The sequence below is a fragment of the Peromyscus eremicus genome, chromosome 6 (genome assembly GCF_949786415.1).
Source record: "Peromyscus eremicus chromosome 6, PerEre_H2_v1, whole genome shotgun sequence".
NCBI lineage: Eukaryota > Metazoa > Chordata > Mammalia > Rodentia > Cricetidae > Peromyscus > Peromyscus eremicus.
Genome location: NC_081421.1, coordinates 63,681,593 through 63,699,649, shown reverse-complemented (window position 1 = coordinate 63,699,649; position 18,057 = coordinate 63,681,593). Strand labels below are relative to the sequence as shown.

The 18,057-nt window shown below is 54.4% G+C and overlaps 1 protein-coding gene across 3 annotated transcripts; it reads right to left on the bottom strand.

The window, feature by feature from the left end:
• Positions 1 to 4,760: 4,760 nt before the first annotated feature.
• Positions 4,761 to 17,353, bottom strand: Pbxip1 (PBX homeobox interacting protein 1). 3 transcript variants are annotated; one of them, XM_059265683.1, is made up of 11 exons: positions 17,277 to 17,353; positions 14,648 to 14,735; positions 11,060 to 11,186; positions 10,782 to 10,849; positions 10,555 to 10,714; positions 8,230 to 8,457; positions 8,087 to 8,110; positions 7,759 to 7,841; positions 7,543 to 7,671; positions 5,710 to 6,923; positions 4,761 to 5,309 (listed from the first exon to the last, which is right to left on the bottom strand). In XM_059265683.1, the coding sequence occupies exons 2-11, from the start codon at positions 14,699 to 14,701 to the stop codon at positions 5,216 to 5,218; spliced, it is 2,181 nt and encodes a 726-aa protein (XP_059121666.1). In that variant the 5' UTR covers positions 14,702 to 14,735; positions 17,277 to 17,353; the 3' UTR covers positions 4,761 to 5,215. The 3 variants fall into 3 exon arrangements, with proteins under 3 accessions (XP_059121666.1, XP_059121668.1, XP_059121667.1); XM_059265685.1 differs by lacking the exon at positions 17,277 to 17,353 and adding an exon at positions 16,652 to 16,743; XM_059265684.1 differs by lacking the exon at positions 17,277 to 17,353 and adding an exon at positions 16,228 to 16,354.
• Positions 17,354 to 18,057: the final 704 nt, after the last annotated feature.

The following is an 18,057-nucleotide window of genomic DNA, read 5'->3' as shown; positions in this document are numbered from 1 at the left end:
TTCTTTATTATGCATACAATGTTCTGCCTGCATGTATCCCTGCAGGCCAGAAGAGGGCACCAGATCTCATTGTAGATGGTTGTGAGCCACCATGTGGTTGCTGGGAATTGAACTCAGAACCTCTGGAAGATCAGCCAGTGCTCTTAACCTCTGAGCCATCTCGCCAGCCCGAGAGAAGGTTTTTAAGTGTAAGAGTTAGTTAGTAATAAGCCTGAGCTACTGGCTGAGCATTTATAATTAATATTAAGCCTTGGAGTCAATTATTTAAGAAGCAGCTGCCTGGTATTTGGGAACAAGCAGGCAGGAGAGAAACTTCTGCCTACAAAACCTTGTCTCAAAACACCCCTCCAAAAAACAAAACAAAACAAAAATAGAATACCTTCCTCAAAAAAAAAAAAAGAAAGAAAGAAAGAAAGAAAGAAAGAAAGAAAGAAAGGGAAAAGGAAACAGTCCCCTGCGGCTCATGCCTATAACCCAGCAGCTGGGGACGAGGCAGGAGAGCCACAATCTGAGGCCAGCCTGAGCCTGCCATAAAACAACCACAAGGAAACAGAAGAAAGCCAGGAGGGAAAATGAAGAGGAACAGGAGATGGGGGAAAGGAAAAGAAGGAGAGAGAGAGAGAGAGAGAGAGAGAGAGAGAGAGAGAGAGGAATAAGGGGAGGAGAGAGGAAGAAAGGAGCCTGTTATGGGGACACGCGCCTGGAACCCCAGTTCTCAGGAGGCTGGAGCAGTGGGATCAGGCCAGCTTGCAGCTTTAGCTACATAGTGAGTTCAAACTAGACTGAATTCCATGAGACCCTGACTCACAAACAGCAGAGCATGGTGGCACATCCCTTTAATCCCAGCACTCAGGAGGCAGAGGCAGGCAGATCTCTATGGTCTCAAGGCTAGCCTGGTCTACATAGTGAGTTCTAGGACTGCCAGGACTACATAGAGAGATTCAGTCTCAAAAAACAAAAAAGAAAAGAAAACAACAACAACAACAACAAACAAACAAAAACAGAAATGAAACAAAAGAAAAATTTCTGAGCATATGTGGGCTCTTCTCTCCTTATTATTCCCCAAAGGATGCAGTCTAACAAATACTTAGCATTCACATCACATTGGGTATCATCATAAGTAATCAGAGGTGTTTTCACTGCCCTGGGGCCTGTGCTTTGGGAATATGTGAACACTGCGCCCTTTTACATAAGGGACTGGAGCATCAACCACGGGTCCTAGAAGGAACTCCCTGTATACATCCACAAAGGACTGTAGTCTACAGCTTGAAGATGCCCTGTCGCTGATCTCTCGGTGACTCACTGACGTGAGACACTGCCCTTCGTTCCCACTTTCAGGAGAGGCTGGCTGAGCCCTAGGGGAGTACGGACATCTCAGCCAGGGCCTGTGGGGGATCAAGTCAGAACCCGACATGTTAGGTTTTCTGACCCCAAACTTACTCAGGCCGAAGTTCTAGTTAAGGCACCTGGCCCAGGGGAAGTGGAACAGTGATGGAAAAGGAGGTCATCCCAGGGGGAGGGGCCAGGTTTGGGGGAGGGGCCGGGTGTGAGGGAGGGGCCAGCTGTCGGGGAGGGGCCAGGTTGGGGGAGGGTCGGCAGACTCAGACAGAAATCGAAGTGGGATTCTGCGGCTCAGGTAGGTCAGAGCAGCCGCAGCAGCAAGGCTGGCAGAGACCTGGTGTGTCTGGATTGAGGACAGCTCTGCACTCCAGCGGGGAGCCACCTAGGCCCTGTTGTAAGCATATGACAGACACATCTGTGGCCTAGAACAAGGCTGAATATAAAGAGCTCCTGCATCTGGGCGCCTTTGAGAGGTTCCCATGGCAACAGCTAGCTAGTCTGTGGTCTGTCCTTGGGCCCAGCAGAGGAGACTGGGGCCAGCTCTCAAAGGTACTACGTTCCCTAACTGACTCTCGGGAGCTACTAGGGACAGACAGGACCAGGGGTGACTTGTCATTCTCTCACAAGCGGAGGGTGGAAGGGAGTTAGGGCCCGAGGCTGCTGGAGGCATAGAGAGAGGCAGGCCACGGGTGGTAAAGGCTGGGTTGAAGGCATGTGGGGAACCTGGAAACTCAGCGGGAGAGGAATGAGAAGCGGGAACAGAAGGGAGAAATAACAGATCTCGGCCCCTGGGGAAGCAGTGCTGGGCACTGGCTAAAGGGAAAATAAGTTTTCCACTTAAAAGTAGGAGGCCCTGGAAAGGACGTGGTGGTACATGACTATAGTCCCAGCGACTCAGGCAGGATTGGAAGTTTGAGGCCAGCCAGGGATCTACAGCAATATCCTGTCTCAAAATAAAAATAGCAGGAGGTGCCGCTCCTGGGCTAACACACGGGGAGCCCTGGGTTCACTCCAAAGAGAAGAGAAGGGGAGCGGGTGTGGGAGGGAGAAGAGGGGAGGAGAGAGGAGTGGAGGAGAGGGGGAAGAACAGAAGAGGTGGGGGGAGGGAAGAAGGGGGAGGCCCAAGACTATCCTCAACTCCAGCGACACCCCTACCAGGTTCCCAGGGCCACTCTGAGGGCAGCATCCCCCCGCCCCCCCAAACTCCCAGGGCCAGGACTGAAAGGTAAGCCAAACACCCAGCCCAGACCCTAGAGAGCCAACAGGGACCAGTGGCAGCACCCAGTGACTCTCTCCTAGGATCACCCTGCCCTGCAGTGCTGCCCCCAAGTCCACATGCACAGGGGACAGGGGACAGGGTCCTCACTGCGGCCGACCCTTCTCAACCGTCCACCTCCACACACGGACCCCACAGAGGAGCTCTGGAGGTCACTCCTCAGTGTTGCTGTGGGTTGTGGAGGTGACCGAGAGGCCTCAGAACTATGGTAGGTATGAGGCCCTCCTCCCACGGGGCCCCAATTTACCAGGTTCCCTGGCCTTCCCCGACATGCCCCTTGGGTTAATGGCTCTTCTTTTCTCCCTAACTTGGCAGTTTCGGACCCTGCAGCTCAGCTTCCAAAGGCCTGAGTGTGTAGGAAGAGAAAGGAACTTGAGGCGCTCCCAGACTCCAAAATGTGTCATCCAACAGAAATAAGCCCTTGTCATGGAAACAAGAGGCCAGAAGGCCCCATACCAAAACCCTCTAGGAAACCAAAGAAGACCTGTGTATCCCCACCTCTAGACCCAACACCCCGAGAGACAAGGGATCCTGCCTGCCTCTGGCCTTGAGCTCTCTCCCAGCCACCAGGGCCACCTCTGCTGTTTAGACAAGAAGGTCTTTGAACACCCGAAGGTGAGCAGCATGCGCAGGACTAAAGCTGGCTTCCTCCTGAGGGACAGTGATCCAGAGGAGCATGGAATCCATTCTCCATCCTAGAAATGGAAGGCTCCTTCCTGAAGGCCCAGCCTACATCACTGACCTGTGTAAAGTAAAGCGGCTTCTTCTTCTTCTTCTTCTTCTTCTTCTTCTTCTTCTTCTTCTTCTTCTTCTTCTTCTTCTTCTTCTTCTTCTATTTTGAGCTGAGGATCGAACCCAGGGCCTTGAGCTTGCTAGGCAAGCGCTCTACCACTGAGCTAAATTCTCAACCCGTAAGGCTCCTTCTTAAGTCTAACCAAAGTTCTTCCTGCTGCAGATTACATTCATATTAAAGGGTCTACGTTCCTAGGACCTCACTGGTTCTGATACAATACACAGTAGACTTAAAAACAAATACGTATGGGCATTTTGTTTGCACATATGTCTGTATGCTATGTGTGATATCCAGGGGGCCAGAAGAGAGCATTGGATCCCTGGGGACTGGAGTTACAGACTGTGGTGAGCCACCATGTGGGTGCTGGAAATCAAACCTGGGTCCTCTGGAAGAGCAGCCAGTGCTCTCCAGAGCTGAGCCATCTCTCCAGCCCCACACAACAGACTTTGCAAATGTCTGTGGAATGAGCCAACCTTGTTTCATTTCCACATGTCTTGTCTAGCCCCAGAATTAAACAAGCCAGTGCACTTCAAAGCCTTTAAACAGTAGCGCGGGAGTATTGCTAAATAATAGAGACCAATCACCTTTCTAGCGCCTACTCCACTCCCTAACTGACCCGGCCTGAGTAAGCCGCTCTACCCGCATGCCTTAGCCCCTACACTCCCTGGGAGATTTCCAAGGGGAGTCTAGAAGTCCAGTGTGCTACCCATGGCATAGAAGTTACAACTCAGGGGGACTTCCTAAAGAACAGCCAGGGGCATTCTGGACTTCCTGAGAGCTAGTCAGTGGGTAGGGGTCTGAGATGTGGGGTGGTAACTGGGGCAGGAGGGAGGCAAAGGCTGAAGAAATGTGGAGCCCGAGTGCCACCTAGTGGCTCCCTCACCTCCACAGACCCAGGCACCAGGCTAGGGTGTTCCCAACCCTCCCTCCACAGCACACTCCAAAGAAGGGAACAACTCGTGTGTGGAAGAAGCAGGGTGTTTGCTTCCGAGCTTTATTTACTCTGTTCCTCAGCCCTCAGTCCACTTTCCGAGGATAAGAATACCGTGATGACCTGGCCTGAGGCTACCCAGCCTGGACTGGAGCCCAGGGTTCCACAGGGGTTCAGTCGGGGTAACAGTGAGACAGTTGGTGGCTGGGCTCGAGGCTAGACTCCTGGGGAAAGGTGGGTGAGCATGGGGAGGGGCCGCAGGGAGGGAGGGCTGAGAGCAGGACGGGAGGGCTGAATGTGGTGTCTAGGTTGTACCCATCCACCGGAGTGGCCATTGCATGGTGTCCCCTGCACTGACGGACCACCTCAAGTGGCAGCTCAGGCAGGGAGATGAAAGCCACAAGAGAAGCATGATAACAAGGACACTTCACGCTCGGGGAACAGCTGCCTCCAAAGCTAACAAAACCCCAGGGCAAGTCTGGAGCTAAGTCTCCAACCAGCAGCTCCAGTGCAGGCTTGCAGGCTCTGTTGTGGTCCTGGGGGCTGCCACAAAGACAGGAGAACAGCTCTCTGGCTTCAGAATCGTCCCCGGCAGGCAGGCTCCCCAGCAGGCCCCTACACACTCAGTACCCAGGGCCTTTAGCCTTTGCATGTATTTGCATAGACAGTTCCGCAGAACCAACTACGGTCTTTTTGTAGCAAAAGTGGTACCAGTGCAGGGCCAAGTGCTTTGCTGTCTTCCGTGAAGGACATTCAAGGGCACTAAAGAGCCAAGAGGGACCCACTGGACAGTGGGAACACAGCTTCTAGAGTCAATTCCAGGGACCTCGAGCTGGGTGCTTGCCAAGGCCATTTGTTGCAGCAGGAGCAGAGCTCAGCCATGGTGGTAGTGGTGGGGATGGCGGCCGTGCTCTTCCCTGGGCCCCACAACTCTGGGGTTCCAGGAGTGCTTCTCCTTCTTCTTTGACCTGTGGGGAGACGGGGGAGACAAGGAACAAGGCGGGGAAAGGCCTTTCGGAAACAGAACCACTGCGATGGGAAAGCCCTGTTCTTCTGGAGGAAGCCAACGCAGGCAGCTGCCACCAAGTACGGGAGAGACCTGGGCTCCCTGGATGGACCCGCTGGGGGAGGCCGGAAGGGGCCCTGTAGGTACAGGCAAGGCGGGAAAAGGGGGCCCCAGCTCTAAAGGGGACCCCTCAGGACTGCTGTAGCCCTTCATGGGAAGACAGGAAATGTACCTAGAAGCCTTCTCTAAGGCCTGGGAACCAGGAATGAAGAGGACTCCAGCTAGAGACCTCTTCCGTTCAGGGTCCCAATGCCTTCAAATCCCTCTCAGCTGTTAACACCCCGGCCCCCCCAGATTCCCACCTCTTCTTCAGCGCCTTGTCTCCAAAGAAGTGGCTGAAGATGAAATCCTCAAAGTCATCCACTTCATCGTCATCACCCATCTGTTTTATTGCCACTTCCTCCAGGCTGTCCTCCAGGGCATCCACAAAGTCCCGGAAGCGAAGGCGGTCATGCCTGAAGAGGCCATCTTCTCCAAAGTAGGCAGGGGTGAGGGGTAGCTCTTTGGTCAGTTGCCCAGCCCAGGGCAGCCTCGCCAAGTACGCTCTCAGCACAGAGGCCAGCTCCTGTTGCCTCACGGGGGCTAGCTCTGTGCCAAAGGCCAGGCCCTCCTGCCGGGCACAGTCGGCTACCCCTGAGCAGCCCTGAGGGGGCCTGTACTTGCGCCTCAGCAGCTCGTCCCAGGAGGACAGGGGGTCAGGGCCGACGTCTTTCCCCCAAGAATGCTTCTGCCTTTCTCCAGAGTGGGTGTTCCCACTTTTCGTAGGGTGTACCTTGGGGTCCTGCCGCTTGCCGTCTTTTCTGTTCCCCAGTTCTTCTACCCTGGGCTTCTCCTCCTTCCACCCCCCGGCTGGTTCCCCGTCCTCATCCCTCCAGCTCTTCTTCCTCTCCCGGCCAGACTCCTCCTTCCTATGCTTCCAGTGCTCAGCCTTCTGGTCCCTCGGCCCACCATGCCACTTCTCCTTTCTACTCCACTCCCTGGAATTCTGGAAGTGGGGCTTCTTCTGGTACCAGGCCCCTGAGTCGTTGGCAGGAATGCCGGTGTTACGACCCCAGTCCTCCAGGCCCTGCAATGTCTGGGCCAGCACGTGGCCAAGTTCAGCCAGGCCAGCACGAGCTGGGGCTCCTTGGCCAGCATTCTGCAAACCCCTCTGCAAGTCACGATGCACAGACCCCAGCAGCCGCCACTGCCTCTGCAGCTCCTGCCTTAGGGCCTGGGCCTCAGCCTCCAGCCGCTTCTGCTGCTCTGATAAGCTGGGGTCTGGCTCCTGTCCCTTGTGGCCTTGCTCCTTGGTGGCTTTGTCACCTGGGCCTCCACCCCAGCTGAGACACACCCCATCTACGCCCCGGACACAGTTAGCCTCTAGGCCTTGGAGTCGGGCCCTTAGCTGCTGCAGTTCTGACTCTAGGACCTGGTGGGAGGTCTTGCCCTGCTGTAGGGCCTCCCGGAGCCGGGCATTCTCCTCCTCCAGCCCTTGGGGCTGGTGCAGCAGGCTCTGAAGCTCTTCTTTCTGAGCCTAGAATGTAGTTAGGAACAGAAGAAAACAGGAGTCCTTGTCAGGGTGAGCACAAAGCCTTCTACCCCAGTTCTATTCTATTAGAGTGGGCAGGAGCTAGTTCTGTTGGTAGAGCGCCTGCTTAGTGTCTGCAAGGCCCTGGGCTGGAGCCCCAGTGCTGCCTTGGACAGCCAGATGGGTTCCTTCTTCTCCACCCCTAACCTGAACCAGGTCCTGAGATGGTCAAATCCCAGCATCTATGGCGTTCCAGAAGCACATACTTTTTAGACCCACCAGAGCCCATGTCTAGCCTTCCTGGTTTCATTTCCACTTCCTAGATCTAGGCAGGCACTGTCCATTGAGCCTAGCGCTTGGCACGAGCCGTGACATGTTCTTCAGATGCTCCAGGAAGATCACAGCCACCAATCAGAGGTGACCGGCCAGGTAAACAGGTACACCAGCCCTGACAGCCCTTAGCATGAGGGAGGTAAACAGACCAAGACACCCTGACAACCGACCGTGGTAAAGGTGAGGCTCAAGGGTCAGATGAGTAGGGAAAACTTCTCCTGGGGGAGCCCCACTAGGACATATGCCCGGTGAAGGTGGCCAGATGAACCCCCTCCCTCTTGCTAGGGCCCACCTGCAGCTGGGCCTGCAGCAGTCGGATATCCTGGTTCTCCTTGGCCAGCTTGTCCAGCAGAAGCCCCATGCTCTGTAGGCTGGGGCTACTGTCCGCTGGTACCGAGGCCTGCAGCTGCTCTAGCTCATCCTGAGGGCAGAAGAGCAGCCACTTCATGCTCCCTCCCCAGCTTCTCCCTGCCAGGCGCCCCCACACCTATGGAAAACCCACACATACCTGCCTGTTCCCTACAGCATGTACCAACTCAGTCTCGGGCTCAGTATCTGGAAAGACCTGCAACTCTGCTTCCTCCATGGGCCCTGTGCGTAAGTGAGCCTCTGAATCCAGTCCCTTGATCCTTAGAGCCCATCACCCCTCACCCTGAACACACCCCATGGCTCACAGCTCTGTTGAGCTACAGGGACGAAAGTCACCTTGAACAGTTGACAAGGTCAACAACCAAGAAATAATGTGCAACCCTGAACACCTTACCTGGGGATCACTCCCCATACAGACTCCCATTAGCACCAACACAGAAAGCGAGCCGGGACCTCTGCCTACTCACCAGTCTCAGGCTCCAACAGCGCACCTGAAGACGGAAACAGTCTGAGGAGGCTCTCGGGGAAGCAGGGAGAGGTGAGGACAGGCCAGGGCAGCAAGGCAGGGCCAAAGGACAGACTGGAGGCCCTAGCCAGGAGTACTACTCACCAGAGAACAGGAGGATCCCCAGGCCCAGAAGAACCAGGGTCCCCAGGAAACACATGTTGAGGGAGATGCCCAGCTCGCCTCCTGCACCCTCGCCCTTGGCCTGGTCCTCCACGTCCACAGGTATCATGGGTTGGGGTGTGCCGGGCTCCCGGCCCCTCCGTCTCCGCAGACCCTCCACATCCACGTCAGTGTCTTCGTCACTGCTGGAGCAGTGGTGGTCTTTCCAAACTGGAGGAAGGGGAGGGGACACGGCAGTGAGGCAAGTGGAGGACAGGCACAGGGGGAGAGGTGAAGAGAAGGCAGACACAGGAAACCCCAGCCCTGACCACGGAGAAGGCGCATGAAGACTGTCCGGTTAGGCCTGGTACTGACTGACTGCCCTGTTCCGTCCTAAAGGCGTCCTGCTCCTTCCAGAGTGTGCCTCGCCTCAAGTTTCTACACAGGATGCCACCCTCCTGGGTCCCTCGGAACTCCTGGGCCATCATGCTGCTTTGGTGTTGCCCTGTCCTAAAACTAATGATTTTTCTAGTACCTTCTCTCCCTTCCCATACGGTCATAATCTCTCGCCCACCCCACTGACCTCCCCTCGGTGGCCTCCCCAGTGCCCCAGGCTTGCCTGTCTGACCGGAAGTCCTCCCCCAGGGGAGGAAAACCACTCAGCACACTACCCTCCAAATCCATCTTTCCTAGTGCGGCCCCACCTCTGGTTCAGGGAGAGGCATGCTGCTGCCCGACTAACCTCAATCTCCCCCTCCATCCCACATCAGACAGTTCTCCACTTGACGGCCTCCATAATCCACTCTCTTCACAGCCCCCATAGTCTCTGCCTTAGTCCTTAGGTCCTACCTCTGTTAGACTCCTGCAGCTGCCCCCTAATGGCCCCGGGCCCCAACCTCTTCCTTCCCTGGCCATCTTCCACAGATGGAGGGCAGGGGAAGGGGTGTGTCTCCGGTCACCTCTGCCCCTGCCTTGGACAGACCTTGGCCTAGCCCCACTCTTCTGTTGACGCCAAAGCTTTGGAATGTTTTCCCCTGACCTACGCTATGCTCAAGACTCTTCTCAAATGGCACCTCCAACTATGTCCCTGCCTCTCCCTCTTTCTTTTTTTGTTTTGTTCTGGGGGGGGGGGGGCGGTGTTTCGAGACGGAGTTTCTCTGTGTGTAGCCCTGGCTGGCCTGGAACTCACTCTGTAGACCAGGCTGGCCTCGAACTCACAGAGACCCGCCTGCCTCTGCCTCCCAAGTGCTGGGATTAAAGACGTGCGCCACCACCGCCCAGCAACCTTTCCTCATTCTCACCCACCCCTGACTAAGCTGTCTCCCCGGAACTCCTTCTGGAACTGCTGAGTTATGAGTCTTTCTGGGTCCCTTCTACTCTCTTTGCTCTCTGGCTCAGTCCAGTGAGCTTCTCAGAAAGTCTGAGCCTCCCGCCTGCCCTCATTGTGGGTCCATAGCCCGCACGAGGAAAGGAAATGAAGGGTATGTTCAAGTCAGTGGTTCTCAACCTGGGGGCCGCAACCCCTTTGGGGTCAAATGACCTCTGCACAGGGGTCGCATATCAGATATCCTGCATAGCAGATCTTTACATTAGGATTCATATAACAGTAGCCAAATTACAGTTCTGAAGTAGCAACGAAATAATTTTATAGCCAGGTGGTGGTGACGCCTTTAATCCCAGCACTCAGGAGGCAGAGGCAGGTGGACCTCTGTGAGTTCAAGGTCAGACTGGTCTACAGAGAGAGTTCTAGGACAGTCAGGGCTACACAGAGAAACCCTGTCTCAAAAAAAAAATTATGGTTGGGGGTCCCCACAAACATGAGGAACTGTATTACAGGGCTGCAGCATTAGGAAGGTTGAGAACCGCTGTTCTAGAAGTAAGGAGAGAGGACATAATCAAGCAGATACAGGCCACCATTCAAACTCTTAACTCCTCTGAGCGTCAGTGTCCTCAGGGGTGGTGATGAGGAAAGGGGGCAGGAGGTGCCAAGTTCAGGGCCTGGGCCCCTCATGTACTCAGTAGTGAGGCCTGCACCTTCTCCTACACTTTCAACGTATTTTTAAATCTTTGATATGTGTTTACTTTATCAAATGTATGAATGTTCTGCCTGTGTATGTCTGTGCACCATGTGCATGCTATGGAGGTCAGAAGAGGACATCAGATCCGCGGGAACTGGAGTTACAGAGGGTCGTGAGCTGCCATGTGGGTGCTGGAATCGAACCCAGGTCCTCTGGAAGGGCAGCCAGTGCTCTCAACTGCTGAGCCCTCCCTCCACCCCGCTTCCATACTTTCTAAAAGGGGAGAAACGAGAGGTAAGAAGGTCCTGACCGGCTCTGGGACTTGAGGGCAGGTTCTGTGGAGGGCTCTCACTCTCCAGGTCCTGTGTGTCTGGTCTCAGGCTTGTCGCCACAGGAGTCGCCTGCGAATCTTCCTGGGTGAGTGTGTCTCCGGGAGGCTCCATCCCATGACCATCACATCCCAGCGTGCCCTGATGGGGATACAGCTATGAGAAGTGCTCTTTCCACTTTCTTCCCAGCCCCAGCAAAGCACCTTACCTTGACCTCAGTCTCCTCGGGCAGAGTAGCACTTGCATTCTGGGAACCTTCCGTTTGGGAAAGCATCCCTGTGACAGAAGAGAAAGCCCAAAAAGAACCCACAGCCCTGAACCTTCCTTCACGGTAGCCTTCTAGCACCCACAGGCCCCAACCACTGTGGAGTGTGGCTGCTCATAAACCAAGATCAGCAAGCATACAGCCCTTCCCCCAACTAAAAAGAAGCCGCCCCCTCCCCAAACAGGATAGTTTATGTCCAACCCTCCACAAGGCCCCATTACCTTCTCCATTTAAGGTCCCAGCTAGTTCTTTGTCCTCTGCCTTGGAGGGGTCCGAAAGGGCCTGGGAGGCTCCCTCAGAGTCTGGGTCCATCCCGGGTTCTGGGCCCAGAGTCTCCACAGGCAGATTCTATCGGGAGGGAGGTGAACTCTAGGATACTTTGTCAGGACATCAGGACAAAACCAGGGGCAGGAATGCCCTGATGGGAGATGAGGGCTAGCTGCCCTGAGGTACCTCAGCACAGGTCTCAAACACTGTGGCCTGCGCCGGGCGGTGGTGGCGCACGCCTTTAACCCCAGCACTCGGGAGGCAGAGCCAGGCGGATCTCTGTGAGTTCGAGGCCAGCCTGGTCTACAGAGCAAGTTCCAGGAAAGGCACCAAAGCTACACAGAGAAACCTTGTCTCGAAATATCAAAAAACAAAAACAAGAACACAAAAAACTATGGCCCGTGCCACTGTGGAGCGATATCCAAAGTGTCTCTTCCACTCAGCAACTCCCTAACCTTCCTCATTGCTCCAGAGGCCAGGTTTCTGTGGATCAGCCTAGCAGTCAGTCCCTGAGGGAGGTCAATGGTACTGGGGGTCCCTGTGCCTGTCGTCAGTGCTGCCCTCCCCACAAGCCAACAACTCAACCCAGGTCACAGTTACGGTCTCACTGGTCCCCCCCCGAAGCTGTTCTCTCCTCTGCCCGACCACATAGCCATCTTCTGAGTTCTCTGGCCTTTCCCATTGTCCTACACTCCCCTGACGGCCCTCTCTCAACAGCTACTGGAGGAAGCCCAACTACCCCCACCCTACCCCATCCCCTCACCCCCCCACCCCCTCACCCCCCCACCCCCACCCCCGCTGCAGGCAGCCTGACCCCATGGCGCCGACTCCCAGCCTGGCCCTTTAGCTCTGACTACTCAGCTTGGCCAACTTTTCTCTGCGTATAACTCCTTGGCAGCTTGCCACCTGCCCACCCCAGCCAGAGCTCCACTCTTCTCCAGGAATAATTCTTTGTTTTAATCTCTCTCTCTCTCTCTCTTAATATCTCTCTCTCTGTGTGCAGGCACATGCACATACCACAGTATGAGTGTGGAGGCAAGAAGTCAACCTCAGTGAGGTTAATCCCAGCACTCAGGCAGAGGCAGATGAATCTCTGCAAATTTCAGGCCAGCCTGGTCCACAGAGCAGGTTCCAGGACAGACAGGGCTGTACGGCAAGACCTTGTCTCAAAGAAAAGGGCTAACTTCGCTGTCAGCCCTCACCTTCCATCTCTCTTGAGGCGAATCTCCTGACTCTCTGCTATATTTGCAGACAAGCTGGACCTCAGACTTCTTAGGATTCTCCTGTTTCCAACTCCTAGCTCATCACAGGAGCACCAGGATTACAAACCTGTACTACCATATCCAGTATTACTGGGTTTTGGGGAATCCGAACTCAGGGTCTCATGTGTGGCAAGTGTTTTACCCACTCAGCCATCTCCCCCAACCCTCCAAAAATGAACAGATGAGAGAGGGGAGGGGGCAGGGCATCTCTACATAGCCTGGGCTGTCCTGGAACTCACTATGTAGACCAGGCTGGCCTCAGACTCACAGAGAGCCACCTGCCTCTGCCTCCTGAGAGCTGGGATTAAAGGTGTGCGCCACCATACCTAGCTCAAGAACAATTTTGACCTCAGTATATTTCTTTACAAACCACACTTTTCTCAGGGTCACCCCTGCAAGGCAAGGATTACAATTCTTGTTTATAATGGAGGATTGACAGGTGAAACTCTTGGCCCAGGTTCCCAGCTGTCAACAACGGCGCCATGACAGGAGACCAGGGCTGACTGAGCACAGAGCCTATTTTAATCCCTGCCAGTGAGCACTAGTCCTGTGTTCTGCCCCAGGGTCATTGCTGAGGTCAACTCCTCATCCCCAGCTGGGCTCCTAAAGGGTACCTCAAACTCAACATGGCTAAGTGGAGTTCTGCGGCCTCTCTAGCTACTACTGTCTTTTTTTTAATGGTTATTTATTTTTAGTTAATTTGTTGATAGAAGGTTTCATGTATCCTGAACTTGCTATGCAGCCAAGGACAACCCTGAACATCCTGATCCTCCTGCCTCCATCTCCCAAGTAGTGGGATCACAGCTTGCTCCACTATGCCCAGTTCCTCCGAGTGGTTCTAAGAAGTCTCTCAGATCCCTTTGACACATCCTCATCATACCTCTCTAGACACTAGTTCCCAACCTTCCAGCCCTTCTCCCTTCTTGGTGGTATCAGGAGCCCTCTGGTTTCCTGCCCTCCCCAAACGCCACCTGGAAGGCTGCAAGGGCTTTAGAAGTACTATCCCTGTTCCCACCCAGCCACACAAAGGCTCGATCCCCTGCCGATGACACTGGGTGTTGGGCTACTGTCCAACCCAGCAGCTCTGCTGTCTGCTCATCAGATGACACCTGTTCTGGCTAATTTTATGTCAACTTGACACAGGCTAGAGTCATCTGAGAGGAAAGAACCCCACTGAGAAGACGCCTCCATAAGATCAGACTAGTCAAGTCCATGAAGCGTTTTCTTAATTAGTGACTGATGTGGGAGGATCCAGCCCATTGCAGGTGGTGCCATCCCCGGGCTGACGGCCCTGGGTTCTATAAGAAAGTAGGCTGAGAAGCCATGGAAAGCAAGCCAGTAAGCAGCACCCCTCCATGGCCTCTGCACCAGCTCCTGCCTCCAGGTTGCTGCCCTGACTTCCCTCAGTGACTGACTGTTACCTGAAGTGTAAGCTGAAATAAATCCTTTTGTCCCAAGTTGCCTTGGTCATGTTGTTTCATCATAGCCACAGTAACCCTAAGACAACACCTGATGCTTCATCAGGCCCTTTGAGCCAGTTCTGGGGTTCTAGACTCTAGCTCGAAGCATTCCAACATGGATTACAATAGGTCTCCACCTTACCCCAAGGCTCTTCAGTCTCAACATGGCTCTCTCTGTCACCTCATGAGCTCACTCTTGCTGGTCTCACACCAGAAGTCCCTTTCTTCTCTCAGCTTACCCATCTGGTCCCTTCTTCCCAGGTGTGGCTGAAACCCCAACACCAGAGCTCTGTGCCAGGTCTCCTCCCTGCCACTGGAGCCCCACAAGAGCCAACAGGGACCACAGATGACCGTCAGGACCAAGAGAACAGGACAGATCCAGAAAGCAGTGCCGGGACCCGACCAACCCAAGAATCTCTCAGAGGTCCTGACTTGGCAAGGTTAGTCGAGGGCTGGAACCAGTGCCTTGGAGGAGTCAAGGTTGCATTCTTGTGACCTGACTCTTCCCCTAGACTGTGGTTATCAACCCGAAGGCTGAGGCATCCTGTGTTCTTTGCCAACATTGTCTGGTTCAGCTCTCTGCTGACCTTGGCCATTTTCCCTTGGAAATAGTATGTAAGATGCTGTACTTAATAAACTTGCTTGGCATAAGTCATCAGCTATGGAAGACGTCCTGGTCCCAGCTATTGCTTTTGTCTTCTTTATTCTCCAACCCCCAGCACTCCCACTCAGGACCCTTACTCTTGCAGGTGCGGGTCAAAGCAGTCCACCCTGTAGGAGTTCCCCCGTCCCGTGTCGCTCCCAGGTCCACTGTTCCTACCTCAGATCCAGCAAGCACCCAGCTATTATCTGAGTCCGGGCAGGAAGAGGTCATCGTTGTAGTGGTCCAGGGTTGGCAGCGTGGCCACCTGCAGAGAAAAGCTCTCTTAAGAATGGGAGTTCCTGGGGCTGGAGAGATGGCTCAGCGGTTAAGAGCACTGGCTGCTCTTCCAGAGGACCTGAGTTCAATTCCCAGCACCCACATGGCCGCTCACGACTGTCTGTAACTCCAGTTCCAGGGGATCTGACACCCTCACACGGACACACTGGCAGGTGAGACACCGATGCACATCAAATAAAAAGAAATCAATAAAATTTAAAAAAAAAAAAAAAAAGGAGGAGGAGGAGGAGGGGGGGGAGGAGGAGGGGGAGGAGGGAGTCCCCATCGGGGAGGCAGGCAGCAGGCAGCAGCGGCAGGGCTCCAGACACCAAAAGCTAGGCAGGTGCCTCCACAACCCAGGCCAGTTCAGTCCTGCCCTGATCCCATGCTTTCCTATCGGGGTTCACCTTGCTAAAAGCCACAAGGAAGCTGCCTCTTCCAAGATCCACAGGGCCTTGGGCAACTGCATTGACCTTGAAAGGTCAAAGAGGCCAAAGGCTGAGAAGTCCACCCCCCCTGGTGTTCTGGCCAAGGGGAGGAATCTCAGAGAGGCTGACTGAAGAGAGTGGGAAACGCCCCAGGTCCTGTTCACAATACCTGGCTCCACCATGGTCCCTAGAGTCCTCCCACAGAGCCCAAGAGAAGGCCCAGCAGCCTTCTTAAGTGGTCTATCCACCATCGGTTCTCCGCACATTTGGTGTAGGGCAGTGGTTCTCAACCTGTGGGTTGTGACCCCTCTATCGGCTATGTACATCACATTTCCTAAGAGTAGCAGAATTACAGTTGTGAAGTAGCAGCAAAATAATTTTCTGGTTGGGGGTCACCACAACATGAGGAACTGTATTAAAGGGTCACAGCATTAGGGAACCACTGGTTTAGGGGTTCTCAGCACGGGCTGTGCAAGGCTCAGCTAAGATTGCCATGGAAGTGAGAGGCATCGGCCAGGCAGGAAGCTCTCTAATACTACAGGCCTGGCAGAGCTAAGTCCACCTGGATGTACATTTAGTCACTCTCCTTCTCACCTTCTCTCCACCTTAAATTCTACGGTTTGATCTCAGGGATCTTGAAAGTGACTGAGAAGAGGGATTTGTGAGGATTACCATTCATAAATCACATTAAAATTTGCAACAAAAAAGCGGGGTGCGGGGGGGGGGGGTGACTCTTGCTAATCAGCTTGGAGGGCAGCTGGGGTTAAGGTATCACCCCCACTTCCCAAGCCAAGCATAAAGCAAGGCTGTGCCCTGGGGCTAGGGATCAGGTGTGACGATGGAGTGACAGACAGGCTGACCCACAGAGTCCTGGACTGTGGTCAGAGACAGATGAGGAACCGCCTCCCCAGTGGCAGAAAAGGCAGACCATGAAGAGGCTATACCGGAGCACTGAGAAGGGGACCTGGGGTGGGGGAGTCTGGCAGTTCTACCTTCAAAACCAGCTAAATGCTCCCTATCTACTCCAGCTGGGTTTCAGTCCTTCATGATTACCTTAAAATCTCCCGCGGCTCTTGCCAGTGAAGATTCAAGTCCAAGACAGGTAAAGGACATCTAATGGTGTCTCCTGGACACTAGCACCCATCCCACAGGGAGATAGAATAATTGCAATGACTTCCTTATACCAGGTCCAAAAAAAAAAAAACAAAACAAAACAAAACAAAACAACAACATCCCCACGCCCCCTTCCTCTAGTGACACCCACACAGCCATTCTTGTTCAGCCTTCTGTCCTCAGCCCCTCCCTCTACTGTCCTGACACGTCCCATCCCAGTTGCTGTGTGTGACTGTTAACAGGTGGGGCAGCAAGGAAGTGGCAGCAGCTTGAGCAGAAGTCCCTGTTTATCCCTGGCTGTTTACAGCCTGCTCAGGTCCTCCAGAACTAAGCACCATGGCAACCAGGGTGATGTCAGACTCACCGTCTCCATGGAAACCAGCAATGGTATGGTATTTGGGTCAACAAGACAAACCTTCTCAAACCTAAGCAGGGGACTTCCTGGAACCGCTGCACGCAGGGTCCCAAACCCTGATACCAAAAGGCATCCCTGCTCTCCTCGGCCAGTACACCGATGCCTTATTAGGAAGCTCTCTAGGAAACTGTGCCGCTGCGCAGCTGCCATCTTTCCCAGCTGTATCTGCGGGGCTCTTTGACCTCTAGAAAGAAAACCCACTCCCTGCTGTCCCCCTTCCACTCGGGCAGGATTCAACAAGAACATCTTGTCTAAAACACGGCTACAGGGGGAGTGCTCCCACTCTGCACAAAGCTGTAAAGTCTGGTTCCCTCTTTCTCTAACAGCCTTCTCTGACCTTTAAATAGAAGGACCTGGGACCACAAGAACTTGCCTGAGTTCCTCCTTCAGAATCATCTACCCCTTCCTTCCCCGCCCTCAGGTCCCGGGTTAGGCAGTGTGTGGACGCCGGGGGGCCGATTCCTTTTCTGCAGCTCTGCCCTCCTTTGCTATCTGGGGATAAAGTGGAGGCGGGGGGCGGGTGTGTGTGTGTGTGTGGGGGGGTCTGCCGGCCCTCCCCCAGCTAGGGCTTTACCTGACTCTCGCTTCAGTCTTCAGCTTAACTTGTAGTAACCTCCCCAGGTTTCCAGCCCAGGACGGAAAAGAAAAAAAAAAAAAAAAAAAAAGAAGAAAAATAGCAGGGAGTCACGTGGCTGGTGTTTGACCAGTGAAAAGTCGACTTCCCCGCAGGGGGTGGGGGTGGGGGTAACTTTTGACCAATAAAAACTGGACTTGATCTCCCAAGGAGGGGAAAGAAGATCTGCGCAGTACTTCCCCCTTGGTGTATGTCTTGGTGGGGGACTCTGGTCCCCGCGAACTAAAATTTCTTTTTGATGGGGGGGGGGGGACCTCCCTCTTTTTGAATGTTTAGTGTCCAGTAGGAGGACCTAGAACCGAAAGGTGCCGTCCGATGAGACTGCAAGGACCGGGGGCCAGGTTGGCTCCAGGATGGACAGAGACAGCTGGAGGTTGGGGGATGGGGTCCGGTGCAAGCTGTGGGTTCAGAAATAGCCCTCCTGCCGGCGGGCTGAGGGTGCCACCGCTTTGAAAATGGAGGAAGGCTCTTGGGAGGCCGAGACAGGTACATGGTGAGATCCCCGCCTCACAACCAAACGACAAAAAGAGCAGCCGGCCGGCGGGATGGCTCAGTGGGGTAAAACCTCCACAGGCGCGCTGTGCAGTGCCTGCCCTCATTACATCATACACCAACACAAGGTAATGGAAAAAAAAGAGGTGCTGCTATAATCCCAGCACTGGGGAGGCTGAAACAGGAGGAGGAGGAGGAGGAGGAGGAGGAGGAGGAGGAGGAGGAGGAG